Genomic DNA, 16936 nt, shown 5'->3' on the forward strand with positions numbered 1-16936 from the left:
TTTTGCCATAAAAGAGTAACAATCATCCATCCATACGTCATCCTCATAAACTTTCACATTTATTACAGTAATCAGATGAAAAAAAATTATAACTTATTACACTATTATTATATTACTTAAAAAGCCGACCGGTGGCGGGATAACCATCCAACTGCTGGCTTTGAAATACACAGGCCGAAGACGGGCAGCAGCGTCTTCGGAGCGACAAAGCCAGCCCTGCGGTCACCAACCCGCCTGCCCAGCGTGGTGACTATGGGCAAAACACATAAGTTCACGCTATTTTTAGCGAAAGCTTATGGAGGCCTATGTCCAGCAGTGGACTGTATAGGTTGTAATGATACACTATTATGTTTATCTTATAACTTTGACGCTCGATACGCTGAAACTTAACAAAAATTGTGAGCTCTAAGACGACTCCGTTTTCAAAACCTATAAAAATAAGCACAACAGTTACAAGTTATTCTTAACTTTTACACGAAAAGGGAATTAATGTTGAAAGTTTTTATTTATCTTTCGTCATTCTAAATAATAAAAAGAAGTAAACAAAAGTGACTTTTATAAATAGCCTTATTTATTACAATAAAGTGATACTTAACCAATTACTCCAACAACTAAGGCATATATTTCAATATAAAACTGAAGTGTTAGGCGTTAACTTTGTAAAATTTGTCAATTTTTAAAACAAAACCGAAGTAAATCCAAATGTTACACATCATTATCAAATGCGTTTTCTGAGAGAATGAAGTATAACAAAAATCATCTTTTTATTTTAAATCCCTTTTAATCTAATATCGAATTATTTGATGTTACTCAAAACGGCAGCACTTTAATCTCCGCTCACTGCCGGTGCATCTCTAAATCACGCCACTTTATAAGAACTGACTTGTCAGTTCCAGTTCATAGAAAAGAGAGCAACAGTCGCGTATCTCTCTGTATCTTATAGTTAAAACGCCGGAGTCGAAGTCTACCTATTCTTTACGCGACGAAGACGGGTTTTCTTGTAAAATCTCCAAATCCACAAATTTTGAGTTACATCTTTGTTTTATTAAAGGTGCGATATATGCATTTGTCTTATTCCATGCATCGTGATCAAGAGATGCCATCGGTCGAGTGTTTTGTAATTCATCTTAGACATTGATGGAAGTTCGGAATGTACGCCTGTAACCTATGGTTGTGAGTAATTATTATTAAATTACTTTTAAATTTTTTATTTATATTAAGTTTATACAATATTTTTTTTTTTGTTAAGCTATGTATTGGCCCTCCTTTTGGCGCGTAAGAGAAAAATGATGAGAGTAAACTTTTATAATGAGCGTGCACACTGGCACAAAAAACCTACACCCTGATATTAGCTAGCCAATGAAGTATAACTTCTTACGTGCGTACATAGGTACACACACACTTTTTTTATATAAAATTAATCATAATTAATACGTGTATAAATAAATCATATATTAATACGTGAAGCAAAAACTTTGAACCCCTTTTTACGAAAATTGCGCGGACGGAGGAGTATGAAATTTCGTACACTTAGGTACAGTTTATGTAGAGAAGGAGAGCAAAATGTTAATATTTTCTTTTAAATTATGCGTAAAAATATATTAAATCAATAAAAGAAACATTACACACACTACCTTGTATTTGACACACATATTATACTATTTTGTTGATTGTCAGTCTGTAGTCAAATTGAAAAATTTTAAAAAAGGTTCTATATTTTTATTATTTTTTGTTTTTTTGTAATTCAAATTTATAATTATGATCGAATTTCGACCGCTGGGTGACCACTAGTCTTATATAAATCGCTAATTGTGATGCTAAGCCCAAATCTAGGTAACTAATTCGACTATTTTTTATTTAACGCTTTGTAGAAGCTTCTTACGGCATGAAAAATTAAATCACTCTTAATAAAAGCAAGATTATAAAATATCGTATTGAAAAATAATTGCTATCGCTGCATTATACTCAAATCAATGAGTATGTAAATAATACTTAAGTAAAAACATACATGGAAGTATTGTACGCCTATTTTATATAAAGTGTAATTGGGAAGTGTTTAGCCGTTGAAAGCTAAGAGTCAGTAAACATTAAATTCGTTTTAATAAGGACTGAAGGTAAGATAAGGCATACAATAAAGTTATACTAAAAGTCATAGAATATTTTTGTTGTAACACCTCTGACTGGTTACGTAGTCAACGCAGTCGGTATTCGTGTTCTGGCATCGTATAATTAATTAATTACATTCCTGCGCGGGCGCGTTGTAACTTTGTGTGCGTGTGTACGGGCAATTTGTATAAGCGGAGATTCAGTTTGTGATGAGATTTTCAACAGATTATTTAAATGAAACATCTATCGCAATGAATAGACAAGAAGTTGATGTGAATGTCAGCAACAAGAACAATGGTCTGATACAATTCCCAATTAATACTTGCGTCAGGTAACTCATATATTTTACATAGGTACACCCGTGTCGTATCAAATTATCAAGAATTGAATCACAGGTTCTATAAGTACCTACTTATAACTGTTAACTATAATTTAATAATTGTAATAAAAAGCAACAGTTTATGAACTAGAAACTGTCATAAAGTGAAATTTTCCATAAATCTCGAACCTTTTTTATACAAACAAGTATTTACAATTTGCAATCGTAAAGGGATTGTAAGTGAAAGGGACTTGAAAGTTCTTTCGTTACATGTATTATGTCCATTACTATCACGAGCTTCATCGTTCCTGAAGATAAACGCGTTTGCCATGAATGGGCTTCTTTCACTCGGTGACATAAACTGACAGCAAGTCTTGCGCATAAAACTGAAAGCTGACCTTTGATAAATTAATGCATTTTTTTACACTGAAAGTGTAGTTTGCACACATTCACGATTTGTCTGATTGATAGTTTTTGGATTATTAACATTCCTATTTAAATCTAAAAAACTATAAAGTGTAATTTTTAAAGAGTTTATTAACGCTCTATCTCTCTTTATATTGTTCATTTTACTTATTTGTAAGACTTCCTTGCTACCTCGTCCTGTCACCATCCTAATTCCAATTCCAAAAACGTGACGATTTTGATTAAATGAACTTTTAGATAATACTTGTAACTTCTTACATTTGTTATTTTACCATGCCCAACTGGATTGCCCATTGGTCAAGTTGGAAGTGCCGCTTGTTTAGCTCCAGGGTTCTGGATTCGTTTTAACATTTATATAAAATATATTTAGAGCACAGATTATTATAGGTAGTAAATGTATGTTATATGATATTATTATTTATATAAATACACCTTCCATTAATCTGTTAACTAATTATATAGTTAAATAATATGTAGATAAACAACAAACGATATAACGATAAGATAACAAATATTTAAATAATATGTAGATCAATCTAATTGCACGGACTGCCTACCTTAGAAACAGTCGACCGTATAGAAACAGTCGACCGTGTTTGTGTGTTAAATATAATACATTTTTTCTCATGATTTATGTGACCTATTAAAAACTCTTATAAAAAAATAATACACTGCATAATTGTATTTGCTCGCAAACGAAAAAAAAAAACCGACTTCGATTACATCGACAAGTAATACAATGTAAGTAGACGAAAAAATAGTCAAGTAAATACGCGTTATCAAAGATTACTCAAAAAGTAATCAGATCTCAATGAAATTTAAATGTGACCACTTTCGATTAAATTAAAAATCATCAAAATCGGTACACCCAGTAAAAAGTTATGCGGTATAATACAACGTAGGTCGACGAAAAAATAATCAAGTAAAAATATTATTAGATATAACTCGAAAAGTAGTTGTTAGATCTCAAATAAATTTAAATGGAGCCAAATGACACATACCACGTTTCGATTAAAAATATTTTTGTCGAAATCGGTCCACCCAGTCAAAAGTTCTGAAGTAACATACATAAAAAAATACAGTCGAATTGATAACCCTCCTCCTTTTTTGGAAGTCGGTTAAAAAAAGTTAAGCCTCTTGGTTAAAATTTCTGCTAAAAAGTCGCATGCAAAACCTCACAGCTTCTTTTGTAATTTAATATCAATGTTCGTTTAAAATATACGTTACTATTAGCTCATTGGAGGATCTCTAGTAATTTTTTTATTTAAAATAGTATATAACTTATAATAGCGGTAGTTCTAATAGGTAGGATATTTAGCAGCTCTAGCGACTTGCGAGATAACTTCACAAAGTTTATAACGCACTTAGAACAAGTACTAGACATTTTAAATGCTAGGTACAGACGTACCGAGAAACCGCAAACGTTTATTTTTAACCAACTTCCAAAGAAGGAATAGGTTCTCAATTCGACTGTATTTTTTATGTATGTTACCACAAATTTTTTTACTGGGTGGACCGATTTCAGCAATTATTTTTTAATCGAAAAATGGTGGTTGTCATGTAGTCCCATTCTTTAATCGAAATTTTACAAGTAGATTTTGAGCAATCTTTTATAACGCGTATTTACTTGACTATTAATTCGTGTACCTACTACTACTTGTCGATGTAATTAACGTTGTTTTTTTTTGCGACCAAACACAATTATCCTTTTTTATTTCTTAAATTCTCTTCCGCATACACACAAGATAGACAACTTAATGAATGTGCTTCGATAACAGCCGACTGATACACGTTTTAATCATAAATGCTCGTAAAACATTTTAAAATAAGGAATATATACATATTCATTGTATTTTAATTTACAAGAACATTCATAAATTTAAAATACAGTCATCAGTGATCCTTCCTACTCAAAAACTTGTTTTTATTACTTAGATACGCAAATTACATTAACTTTAAGTTGTAAAAACGAAGCGTATTTAACCTTGAACAAAAGAAGTTTTTTGATAACAAATTTATTGTACTGTATTCTCTACAATTCTTCGGTTTTGCTTGATTGCAAAACAATAATAATAATAATACTCTTTATTGTACACAACAACAATCAACACAATAACGTATTACAAATAAAAAAACAGTGTACAAAGGTACAACAATTACGTTTGGTTCGCTTTATGTTCTCGCGCTCTCATCACATCTAGTCCTGCAATGGAATAAATGATAAAAACATCTGCAACGTTATCCGGCGTGCATAACTGCACAGAGCTTTCTCTTAATCTATAAGATCATCTAGATGGTGTAGTGTTTTGCCATCTGGTAATTTTTATTTAAACATACGTTAGGAAATAATGAGTAATGTACTTACATGCGACGAATACCTCGAAAAGTCGAAAGTTAAATAACATAAATGTATCTATAATAATGTAATAGCGTAAGATTGTTTTTGTAAATACATTAAGAGTAGAAATATATATATTGTATATTTTATGTTAATAAATATTAAAATAATAATATATTGTAATGTTATCAATTAGTGACAAAAATCAAAACTTAAAACATTTTTTTATGTGATTGAATGTATTAAAGCTTTTACCGTAACAAAATATAGAATCAAATTAAATACTTCCGTGTAATTGATTTAACTATTGTAATTTTAAGATTAACATCTCATTACATTTATAGCAGTAATGCAATAATTACCTTAATGATAAGTTATTAAACATCAAGTAGATTTGTGAACCTATTACAGATCTAATTGTATTTTTTTTTTTACGTCAAGTATAAAAAAGAGTGAACGAATCATTACAGGCAATTTAGTGGGAAGAAGTCTTGGGCGGAAGACGAACAATTACAGCGCTCTTTTTCTTTCAATTTCATCTTTTTGTCTCGAGACATTGCGATATATACCAGTACAGTGTAAAGCTAAGTGGTCTATAGAGCATAAAGAGGTGGAAAAATACATAAAAAACGACAAATTACTTAAGGAAAAGATTGAAAATAATTGAAAATCTATCTCAAGGCCAACGGCCCCCAAAATTGCTGATTAGTTCTGCTTAAATGAAAAAAATGTTTTCGCTATCTGGGGGCACGGTAGTGCCCCCGCCAAAACGAGCGAAAAAAAAACGAAAAGCACTACCTATCTTTTCTCGAAGCGCTTCGTCGTTTTTTTTGAACCCTCATATTTTGACTAAGGTGTAGAGTTTGTGAAGTTAGGGCTTGTAGAGTTAGGGCGTGTAGAGTTAGAAGCTTGGCTCTACATGAGATCTGATAACTTTTTGACAGTGCGAGCCATATGATCTCGTCTTGGCAACATTTTACATGAAAATGTTTTTGGTGGGATTGCATTTTTCTTTCAATGAAAAAAATTGAACATGTAATAACATGTCATAAATCTATACAAATATATAAAAATTAATCTCAATGCGCTTGGCCATACCACAATACCCGAGAATAACTTTACCGATATTTATTTGTTTATTTATTTTCTCCATACATACAAGTTTATAGAGCTTCGCTACAGATACAAAAAGTCACAGTAAGTAATTTATAAAATAAAAGAAAAAAAATGAAAATTATATGTATTTTTTATACTTTATATTATAGAAGATTCTTACGGAAAAAAAATTCACATCGGAGACGAAAACGAAAAAACAATTTTGGCGTAGCTTCCTGAGGCTGGCAACAGTGCCGGAAGGTTGGCAGCACTGAGACAATTCTGTCAAGAGGACAAAACGCCAACGTATCACACGATTAATAAGATATTTGTGAAAATCATTAAAACGAAGACTGACAAAGTAGTCACTTTACTTGATTATCCCACTATTCGCCCTCTAACGAGAAAAAGCTGTCCTCGACATTTATAAATATAGAAAATCGCGGAGAATAAAATAAAGGAATCCAAAAACCTAACATTTATTTAAACTTTACGTTCATATAGTCAGATATTATGAGACAAAAATCTAACAAATTTTTAAAAATTCCGTCCATTTATCGATAAACAATTTGTTTAACGCTAAAATATTTTGAATAAAAACTAAACAACACGCCTCCTATTTGTTTATATTAAACCTAAAAGTACAATTAAAAAAAAAACATACATAACTCATAATGGATTCGCTGAGTTGCAGACTGTTAATCGACCTGATGGGATTCTCGATTGATTTAAGTTACGCCAAAATTATAAGTACAATCACTTTATTCGATTAAATCACAAATAATATTACAATTTTAATAAAAAAAGATGCGTAATGTTATTATTAAATTCTTTAGTAAGTACATTGAAACTATAAAAGAAATACACATATAGAGTAAGACGGTATGCTGTGTGCATAAATCCTGAAACTGTTTTTTTAGAGGTTTTTCCTAGTCACTTTTTATTTTTATCTTATATAGATATAATTATGAAAATAATCAATAAACATTTTACACTTAACTGATAGGGGCTCTAAAAATATATACCTAACACAATATACCAATACCAATATACATATATCAGTTTGCTGTGAGTGGGAATGAAGCATGTGACCTCTAGTGCAACAAACACAGCAGTGACCACTGTGTTAATGTGTCATTAGAACATAAACGCTTTGAAACCTTTTAAACGCGCACTGTACCAATGAAGTGTGAAAAGACACTAAGATTTTAATAAAATCAGAACGTCTGCTCTTGAGATTAGTTTTATTGTAATTGTATAACGGTAATATCTGTCTGTTTATGAAGACTTTAATTAGATAAGCAAATTAATTCTTTATTACGGGAATTTTACTTTTAATTAAGCTATTGTTTAGTACAATGTAACCGTTTATTATAATTATTTAACACTTGACTGAATGCAGGACTACAACATTTGACAATATTTAATATAGTTGTAGAATAACCTTTAATAAACACCATAAATTATACGCTAGTACAAATATTTCATTATAAAATACCTGTTTTATAATCAATAGCATTTACATGATTCATTTATGATAATTTAAAAATTATATAACGAGCAAATTCAAAAGTCTGTCAGATCCATAGGTAAACGTTTTTATTTTTTCTAAATGAAATAGAGAAGATAAAAGTGGAAATAATATTTTAATGAATCAATCTGTTGTATAATACTATAAAATAGGTATAGGACAAAAATACAGTGACAATAAATAATAATTAATAGAAGCAGACGTTACTTGAAAAGCCCAATAAACTTAAGTCTGAATGACTAAATTATAAACCTCTTAAGTTATAGTGCAAGAAACTTGATACCAGAGGTGAGCTATAGGTCACTTCATTATGGGATTGAATTAAAACCAAGCTATAAAACCGATAAATACCCATTATGTATAAAGCGTTCTATACCGATCTTGCGGTTTTGTACACATAGTAGTTTTTTATGTTTAGATCGCGGTTACCTGTGTTAGTTCAACAATGAGATTTATTCGACTTATCAATCAAGTAAATGGAAAATTTAACAAACAATAAAATTGTAAATTGAAAAATCTTGTAAATTAACTGAAATACATCGACAATAATGACAATCGCCAAAACGAAATTTATTGAAAAGCAATAGAGTCGACGCGTAATGGAGAATGATTTAAAGACTGCATTATTTAAACTTTGATTATTTTACAAAATGAAAGTGATAATTTTAATTACTTTACTACTAGTTAAGAACTTATTCTATAATACTGTTCAATAAACAAAACAGAACTAATCATAAATAGTTAAGGATACCTCGACTCGTACTCGTACATTGATTTAATTTTATTGAAGTGGTCAATTTTATTGACCAATTTTCACTTATCAAAGGGTCACGATATAAAAATGATATATGCTGTTGTTTCACTTTTGTGGCGAAGATCGAAACGAGCAAATTATCTTAGCCATCGTCACGACGGTCGTGCCGATCAGCGTAGAAATACCTACTCCTACAATAAAATATTGTTCTCATTCTCAAATAACGGTTTATAAATTCTACTTCTGATCAGAAAAATAAATTATATTCGTAAAACCTTCTATAATATATAACTCGGGTCAGCTTGTAAATAGGATACCGTTAGATTTTAATTAAACCTTAACCGCATATGTGTAAACGAACAACCAATTAAATCGTTTAGTATTTTACTTAATAACTATTAATACTACAGAGGTGTCGGATTTATTACCAGTCCGGATATCTTCTTATATATAATAATTATTCTCATGTCACAATGTTAGTTACCATACTCCTCCGAAACAGTTGGACCGATTTTTATGAAATTTTGGTGTGCATATAGGTCTGAGAGTCGGCCTACAATTATTTTTCATATCCCTAAATTATAAAGGGGGAAGGATTAAGGGGGTTAATAACATATATTGCAAAAAAACGTTTGCGGAGTCAGCTAGTGTTAATGTACAAGTAAGTAGTAAGTGTAAGTGTAACAAATCACCTATTTTGAACAATATTTTTTCAATCTACTTATCTATTAACCTCAAGTCAATGTAGTCTTCAACCATTTTTATATTAAAAAAAAATACATGCACCGAGAATAAAGTTGTAACATCGCGGTTGTTATTAACTCCAAGTTACGTGAAATCATGGACTGGATTTTTTATAATACTTATAACATTTTAAATTTTTGCGCACTTATTCAAACACAATAATAATACTTGTTATTTCAGGTCTTCCTAATATTTAGATTATAATGTTTTCATTGGTATAATTAAAAAACTCCGTGATCCAATTAAGATTAATTGAAATTACTTAATTGAAGCGAAGGACAACCTTCAGCAATTATTTTTATTTATTTTTTCGTAGAACCATATTAATTGGTTCATTTGTATTAGATATCATACCATGTTATATTTATATCCATTTTGTTTTAATTCGAAGATTTGGAAATATTTATCGCAAAGCTAAAAATACAATAACCGGTTACCTCAATAGAAGCTAAGTAATAAAGTATATATATATATTTTTGTAATACTTGAAAAAGTGTTTTTTTTTTTTCTAAGGTATCGCCAGTGGTAAAGTTTTATATTTATAGTCACTAATTAAAATTACCTAAATACCTATCATCACATGTATAAAGACATATATATGAGTAGGTAAATAAAATAACTCCAAGTACCTTAATTTTTCCATCAAATTTATTTTCTAGAATGATAAAACTGGAATTCACCAATTTAACGCTGGATCTAAAAACGTCTAGACAGGTTTTGCTCGTTACGTACGGCGATAAAACCTCAAGAAACGACTACTTCTTTTTACTTTACAAACTAAACCACCATCGGTGTAGACTTGTATTTTTTATCGTTTATTGTGGTAACGGAAACAGTAAATTTTGAAAAAGTAGAAGTCTTATCGTTAATACTTACTATTTGTTTAAATTTGTTATTAGCGTTTGTGTACCTGTATATTTCTTGATGTAATATATAGTTGTAATATACATTTGTTGATACATCCGCGCAAAATAGGCAATATTTTTTTAATATAAATTGTATTCGCATTAAGCCTGTATCAACCCACTGTTGGGCATAGGCCTCGCATTCTCCATATAGGAGAAGGATTGGAGCTTAATCCACCACGCTGCTCCACTGTGTTGGCGGATATGTTCCCTACTATGCGTAACTATCGTGTATACGGTGACAACCGAGATCGACGGCTTACCGTGCTCTCATTATTGAACAAATACAAATATCCATCCCGAGCGGGAATCGAACCCGCAAACCGTCAGTGTTTTAGGCGATTACTCGCATCACTACACCAGGGCGGTTGTTGTTTGTATATAAATTGCATCAAAAATAAATTAGTACAAAGTCTTAGTCGAAGCAAATTAATATTGAAATAAAATCAATCATAACATTTTACCGATTCCCAAACGTATCGATTTCCAGCGTGAAAGTCTAGCTTGGTAACAATATCCACAATCCGCACAACTTTTTTCTCTCCCAAGAAACCACATTCACATATACAAAGGTAAATTAATCTACCACAAAAGGGAAAGTTTCGCATTTCGCATGGTTCACATGATACGGGAGTGCTTGTTTCAATCATTGAAACAATGAGAGCACACATGCACGTCGCTACGCGGCTACCTGTGCCATACCACTTCTTAAATGTAATAATAAAAAGCACATAAATAAAAATTAAACCAAACGACTGAACCAAATTGGATAATTCTTTTTTTTATGCTAGTCATTGTCAGGACAAGGTTTGTATAAAAGAAAAAAAATTGTAGCTTCACAAAGTTTGCCGAGTCAGTATTAAATAAATATAAGTTACAAGTAACCATTGTCTTCACTTTCTTTAATTAGTAAGAAATAATAATTACAGTACATTATTACCCCTCTATCTCTTTACAATTTTAAAGACTGTCTCGCAAATTTTGATAAAATTTAAACGCATAAAAGTTTAATAAAGTACTAATTAATTAGAATGTTCTCTTTAACATTGTTATATGCTATCATAAATTGAACGCAACAACTCACTTGTGATGTTAAACCGACTGAGATCGTCCCTCCGGACTCAACGTAATAGTTTCATAGCAGCAAAAAGTCTTTATTTCTAGACGCAAAGCAAAAATAAATCTTATAATGTAATTTATCTGTAACTAACGAAGGTTTTGTCCTATAAAATACAGTAGAGTTAATAGGTTTTTATAAAATCTCAACTATAAAAGTAAAGTAAACTTCGTAAAGTAAACATTGGGAAGATACCTAAAGTAAATGACGAAGTAGACAAGATTTATTAATATTTAAAATAACACATATTTTAAGGAATAAGTGTATAAAATTACATAAGATTAATTAAAACTTCATCATACAAGCACAAAAACATAAGTATTTAAACAATCAAAAGAAATAAATTTTGTTAATTACAAAATAACAGAATGCAACGATTTTAATAAAACAAATATCTTACGTTTTTGCAATGCAATTAGAGCTTCCTATCTTTGTTAAATAATGAAATATGCTTAATGCGAGGGGTTGATATGTAATTCATTAGAAACGAATAAACGAGTTTTTTAAACCAGACTTGTTTCATTCAATGTTTACATAATAGTTGTGGTCATCATTCAATATTTTTCTTTTAGTATAATACATTTTTTAGAAATGCAATCAAATTAGAACAAATGAATGCATAATAGTAGGTTCCTAAATTAAATATTGAACGTGTAGAAAAACAAATTTAAGAATGTGTTTTTAGTATTAAACTATTAATACCACTTTGATGTTAACCTCTCAGTCTTTATCAACATAAGTTAAAACTCTTAGTCTCCTAGAGTCTAGTTTCATTTCAATCAGTTGATTGAAATGAAACGACTTTTAGTTTTACAGCCAACTACCGGTCGATAATAGAAATATCCGACAAATAAAATAAAATTTGGTAACGAAGAAGGAAGAATATAGCATAAACTTTTAACTATTGGACACAGTTATACATCAGATATAACTATTCGGTGAAACAGGTATTTAGTTATTACAATTTTTTCAGAACAAAATGTAGTCTCTCTTACTAGTCCAGGTTTGTTTTAAAAATAACAACATTAATGCTTCATAACAAGTTTCATTGTAAGGAACAGTCGCTTGAGAATCTCGTGATTAAACGACGCATTAGCTTGGAAACTTACCCAAGTTCGTAATTATTGTGGAGAAAACGTAATTACTACGTAACATACTTGTAATACTATTATTATGATGGTTAAGATAGTAAAATGTAGATTCAATTAATATTATACAAAATAATGCAATATCCTTTATGAAATAAATCAAATTAAATAGAATTGGTCGAAATTCAATTTCCTTCCTTAGATTAAAAAAAAAAAAAAATATCCGCGTGGGAATATACAACATTTCACGAGTAATAGATAACGTAACTGTTTATTTATATTTTAAACATGACAAAAAAGCGAAATTAATAGGTATTCTATTTTACATGTAATTACATGGTACTACTACTAATAATAATCATAAGCACATACGTACATACATACATAATACAGATTATTAATCCTTAACAAATAATAAGACCGCCTTTGCATATTTATCAGTGTTTCTTTCTAATTTATTGTACTACTATTTGCTTTAGTATAAATATATAATAAAGCAATAAAATAAACAAACAAATAATTATTATGGTATAATGACCTTAAGAAGAACTAGTAAGTATAAGTATAAGTTCATGTAATTTATTTATTTACATATATTTGCAACGCAAAATTTACAAGTAAAAGAAACATCACTAAAAGTATTAAAAGATTTAATCTTGTTACGTTGGGAGGCGAATTTTTCTACGTTTCCTGTTCGGAAGGGAGATAATCGGGTCACTGGCCCCCATTGTATCCATCGGGCAACAATCATGACTGTTTCTGTGCGTTTAATTGTAACTGTTATCCGTACACGAACATCATTCACAATATCATACACTACTCCATTCATCCCTCGTCACGTTTAGAAAGCTCATCTAGATAGATATTTTATTATATCTGGTACAAGGTTGTATGAAAACATCCATTTATTATACAGATTCTAGATAAGTATTGTAAAGGTTATATTGCTAAAGGTCTCTGTTTGATAAATGATAAATAGTATTCAAGTTCTAGTAAAATAAGTAGTATGAACTATGTGTATAGTAAGACCACCAATTATTTAGGTTTTATGATATATCAAAAAAAGCGTGGGTCTACATAACTATGCAAAATTTTGAAGTAAAACTTCTTTACGCACGCTAAAGAGTAAGCTGGTGAATGCGTGACGAGAGCGTTACGAAAAGTGTGATGAGATATAATTCAGATGGAGCTAAAGAAATCTTACTTCAGACGTGTGGTCTAAAGCACACTCGTTATTTTTTTTTTTGTTTAATTTAAATAAGGTGATTATTTTAGTTATACCTAAGTATTTATAATAAAATGAAAGTACAAAAGTTGCGATAAAAATTACGCAAATTTAATCAGTTAGTTGTAATGGTATTATAAACAACAAAAAAGTGTGTTTGATAATGTTACAAAATTATAACAAAGGAATATGTTACCAAATGTTTTGTCAACTGACTCATGGCCGTCAGGTTGTTGATGATCCAATAGAAACGGCCACATTTATAACTGATAGTCGGCGAACATTTCAATTTGCATTTTAAAAATAATTTTTATATCGTCTATACTAGACACGTGAAATATCTTCTTTTTAATTTAAATTTAAAATAAGCTCATAAAACGAATAATACAGCTGTCTTATTTATTATTATTTTCACATCTCTACCAGACCACGGTAAAAATGTAAAATTTTATTGCAGTAGAACAATAAGTAACAATTTGTGTATAATATGATGTTAATAAGGTTTCAAAGCCGACTAATATTAAAAAGACGATGTTACGTAGTTTTCTTTTGCATTAAGTAAATATGATACTTAAACCTATTTTATAAACTTATATTATAAAAAATTATTTATTACGTGTAGAGTTGAAAATAGTATGAATTACCTATAGGTATTTAGTATGTAAGTATACCATTTATACGCACACTGCAAATAGTAAGAGGTAAATTCCTTGCAGAATTATTTTGCATTTAGAATTACCAACTTATGTGGATCTCTCTTGTGCTCTTTAATAAAACGTTTATTATACTCCATTCACTTCAATAGTGTCCATGACTTTCATTTCAAGTAGTAATAGAGACAATTATTTTACTATAAAGATCATAGTGCTACGCTTCAGCCTGTAATATCCCACTGCTAGACATAGGTATTTTTCCCCATGTAGCGAAGGATTAGAGCTTAATCCACCACGCTGCTCCAATGCGGGTTGCTGGATTTATTTCCTACTACGAGTCGCGATCGATATCATGTCGGTGATAACAACCGAGACCGACGCCTTAACGTGCTCTCGGAGGCTCGGTGGGTAGACCCACAAGGACTAACAACCAGACTGGAAATATATGTTTGTATAAACACAAATATCCACGCCGAGCGGGAATCGAATCTGCATAGTGCTACATTATAGTTGAATTTTGTTAAAAATAGTGTCAAAACAAACGAATTAGCATTCAAAATGTCATTCGCGTCATCTCGCGTTCATTTGAATTCTCGCATCGTTGACTAATTTTGATATTTCAGTCTTAACGGACCAAACATATATAACATTTTTATTATTACTCAATATTTATCAGATAATCGAAAATATAAATTCAATAAAAAGGCGATTACGCCCTACATAGGTATGATAAAATTTTGTATATTGACATTATAGCGTAACTAGGTACCGATGTTCAATGAAAATAAATAACGAATAAACATTTTATTTTCTTTCAAATTACAGTGTTAAACCAAGGACTTCTTTATTTGTTTAAAATTGTCTATATATTTGTGTTATTTTCCCAATTTAGCATTGCTGACATTAAAAATATTTTAGATCTTGATAGATACCTTCAAATGAGACTTTCTAAATATAACATTTCTGAAATTGATAGCACGGCTAATGATGCTAATAAGCTTTGTATGTAAAAACCTTTTGCATATTTATTATCTCTATTTAGATTTGTTTAAGTATATCGACTGGTTTTATGTGACTTAACTATTAAATTTATATGTTTATTTAATTAAAACTAAAGGATAAAAGTATTTTCTTATTCATGTAATAGGTAGTTTTATGATATACATGTATCACACTATACTTGTGAATATACTTACTCTGCGCGCACTCCCGCTAACGCTACTCGCAAGGCTCTCGGTGTCGTAGTGACGCGAGAACGCGTACGGGCCCGGATGGTCCCGGGACACACATTGCCCCATAAGCCCGCTCCCACAAGACACAAATTATAAGCAATTCACATCAATCACTTTTATTAATCTTTTATATCACTAACACTACACTTCACTACAAGTTCCGTTACTTAAGACATTGTTTTAGTAAGTTTATTTTATAACTATTTTCTGATATCAGCTAATATAAAGTTTATTGATTACTATTTTTAAGTAACTAAGACTATTAATAATGTAGTTTAAATATAAACGGTATAATATCTGAAAAATTATAGTAAACAAAAATAAGTAAATATTCAAAATAAAATTAATTATATAATTAAACGAATAATTTATTATTTATAATTATATTTTATATTATTATAAATAATAAATTATTCGTTTATTATTTATAATAATATAAAATTATTATACTGACATTAGTATAATAATTTTATTATACTAATGTCAGTATAATAATTTCCAACAACATTTATTTTTATTATGGAAGTAGTTGATATTCTAATTTACATTACCACTCTATAAATCTTGTAATATGTCTTCTTTTCCACACTTTGTAATCAACTAAACACAAATTCATATTCGTACACTCAGTTCATTATCAGTCTTATTTAATCACATGCGATCGAACTTAAATATTGGCGGTCAAAGCCACACCTGTCAACGGTGGGTAGCGCGTGGCGCGCACTGCGCTCCATGTGCGACTGTGACCTGCGCCGGCGCACCCGTGATGTCGCGACGGACCTTGCACAGCTGTTGATTGACTCATGCCATACGACAAGTGCCCCTAACACCGCTCCCTATCCTTGCAGGTATCTGTAACATAACACTTTTATCCCCACAATTGAGAGAGCCTTTTAAGTTAATTCAATAGTATAGGTACTAAGTGAGTATATAATATAGGTGTGTATGGTAGAATTAAATTGCCAATTTTTTAATTTAGTTTGATAACCGACCACATTAACGCGTATATTTTTTTTGTTTCTAGTCGAATGTATTACAAAAGATTTTTCACATACAAAGTTTATCAGCTGTGTTATTAATTACAGAAATTTTATATTTAGAAAGTCGTATTTTAAGGTATTTTTCAAGACCTAGAATATTTTCTATGTCAGCGATCCTATAATGACCAAATAACACAAATACAGGGATAATTTTAAAGAAATAAACAAATATATTAATAAAATTTTCGTCGCCTGTAAAAGTGCGCGATTTAATGTCTGTCAAAATCAAAAAGAAATAAAAAGGACAATGAATACAAATTAAAATTATACTAAAATAGCTAATTATAGTAAAAGTAAAGCTATCACCGATTTGGAATGTAAATTCTGCAGAGAAGAATCGCAAAGAAACTCCGTAGCTTTTTC

General features: G+C 30.2%; 1 protein-coding gene across 1 annotated transcript in view; it reads right to left on the reverse strand.

Moving 5' to 3' along the window:
* The window catches only part of LOC123655247, a 110214-nt gene extending 94470 nt beyond the window's left edge, over positions 1-15744 (reverse strand). Inside the window, exons 1-2 of the mRNA XM_045591071.1 lie at positions 15519-15744; positions 15316-15333 (exon numbers count right to left, since the gene is read on the reverse strand). Coding sequence (XP_045447027.1) covers positions 15316-15333; positions 15519-15599 — 99 coding nt within the window. The 5' untranslated portion in view covers positions 15600-15744. The remainder of the gene's footprint in view (positions 1-15315; positions 15334-15518) is intronic.
* Between the last annotated feature and the right edge of the window lie 1192 nt (positions 15745-16936).

The sequence above is a fragment of the Melitaea cinxia genome, chromosome 7 (genome assembly GCF_905220565.1).
Source record: "Melitaea cinxia chromosome 7, ilMelCinx1.1, whole genome shotgun sequence".
Classification (NCBI taxonomy): Eukaryota; Metazoa; Arthropoda; class Insecta; order Lepidoptera; family Nymphalidae; genus Melitaea; species Melitaea cinxia.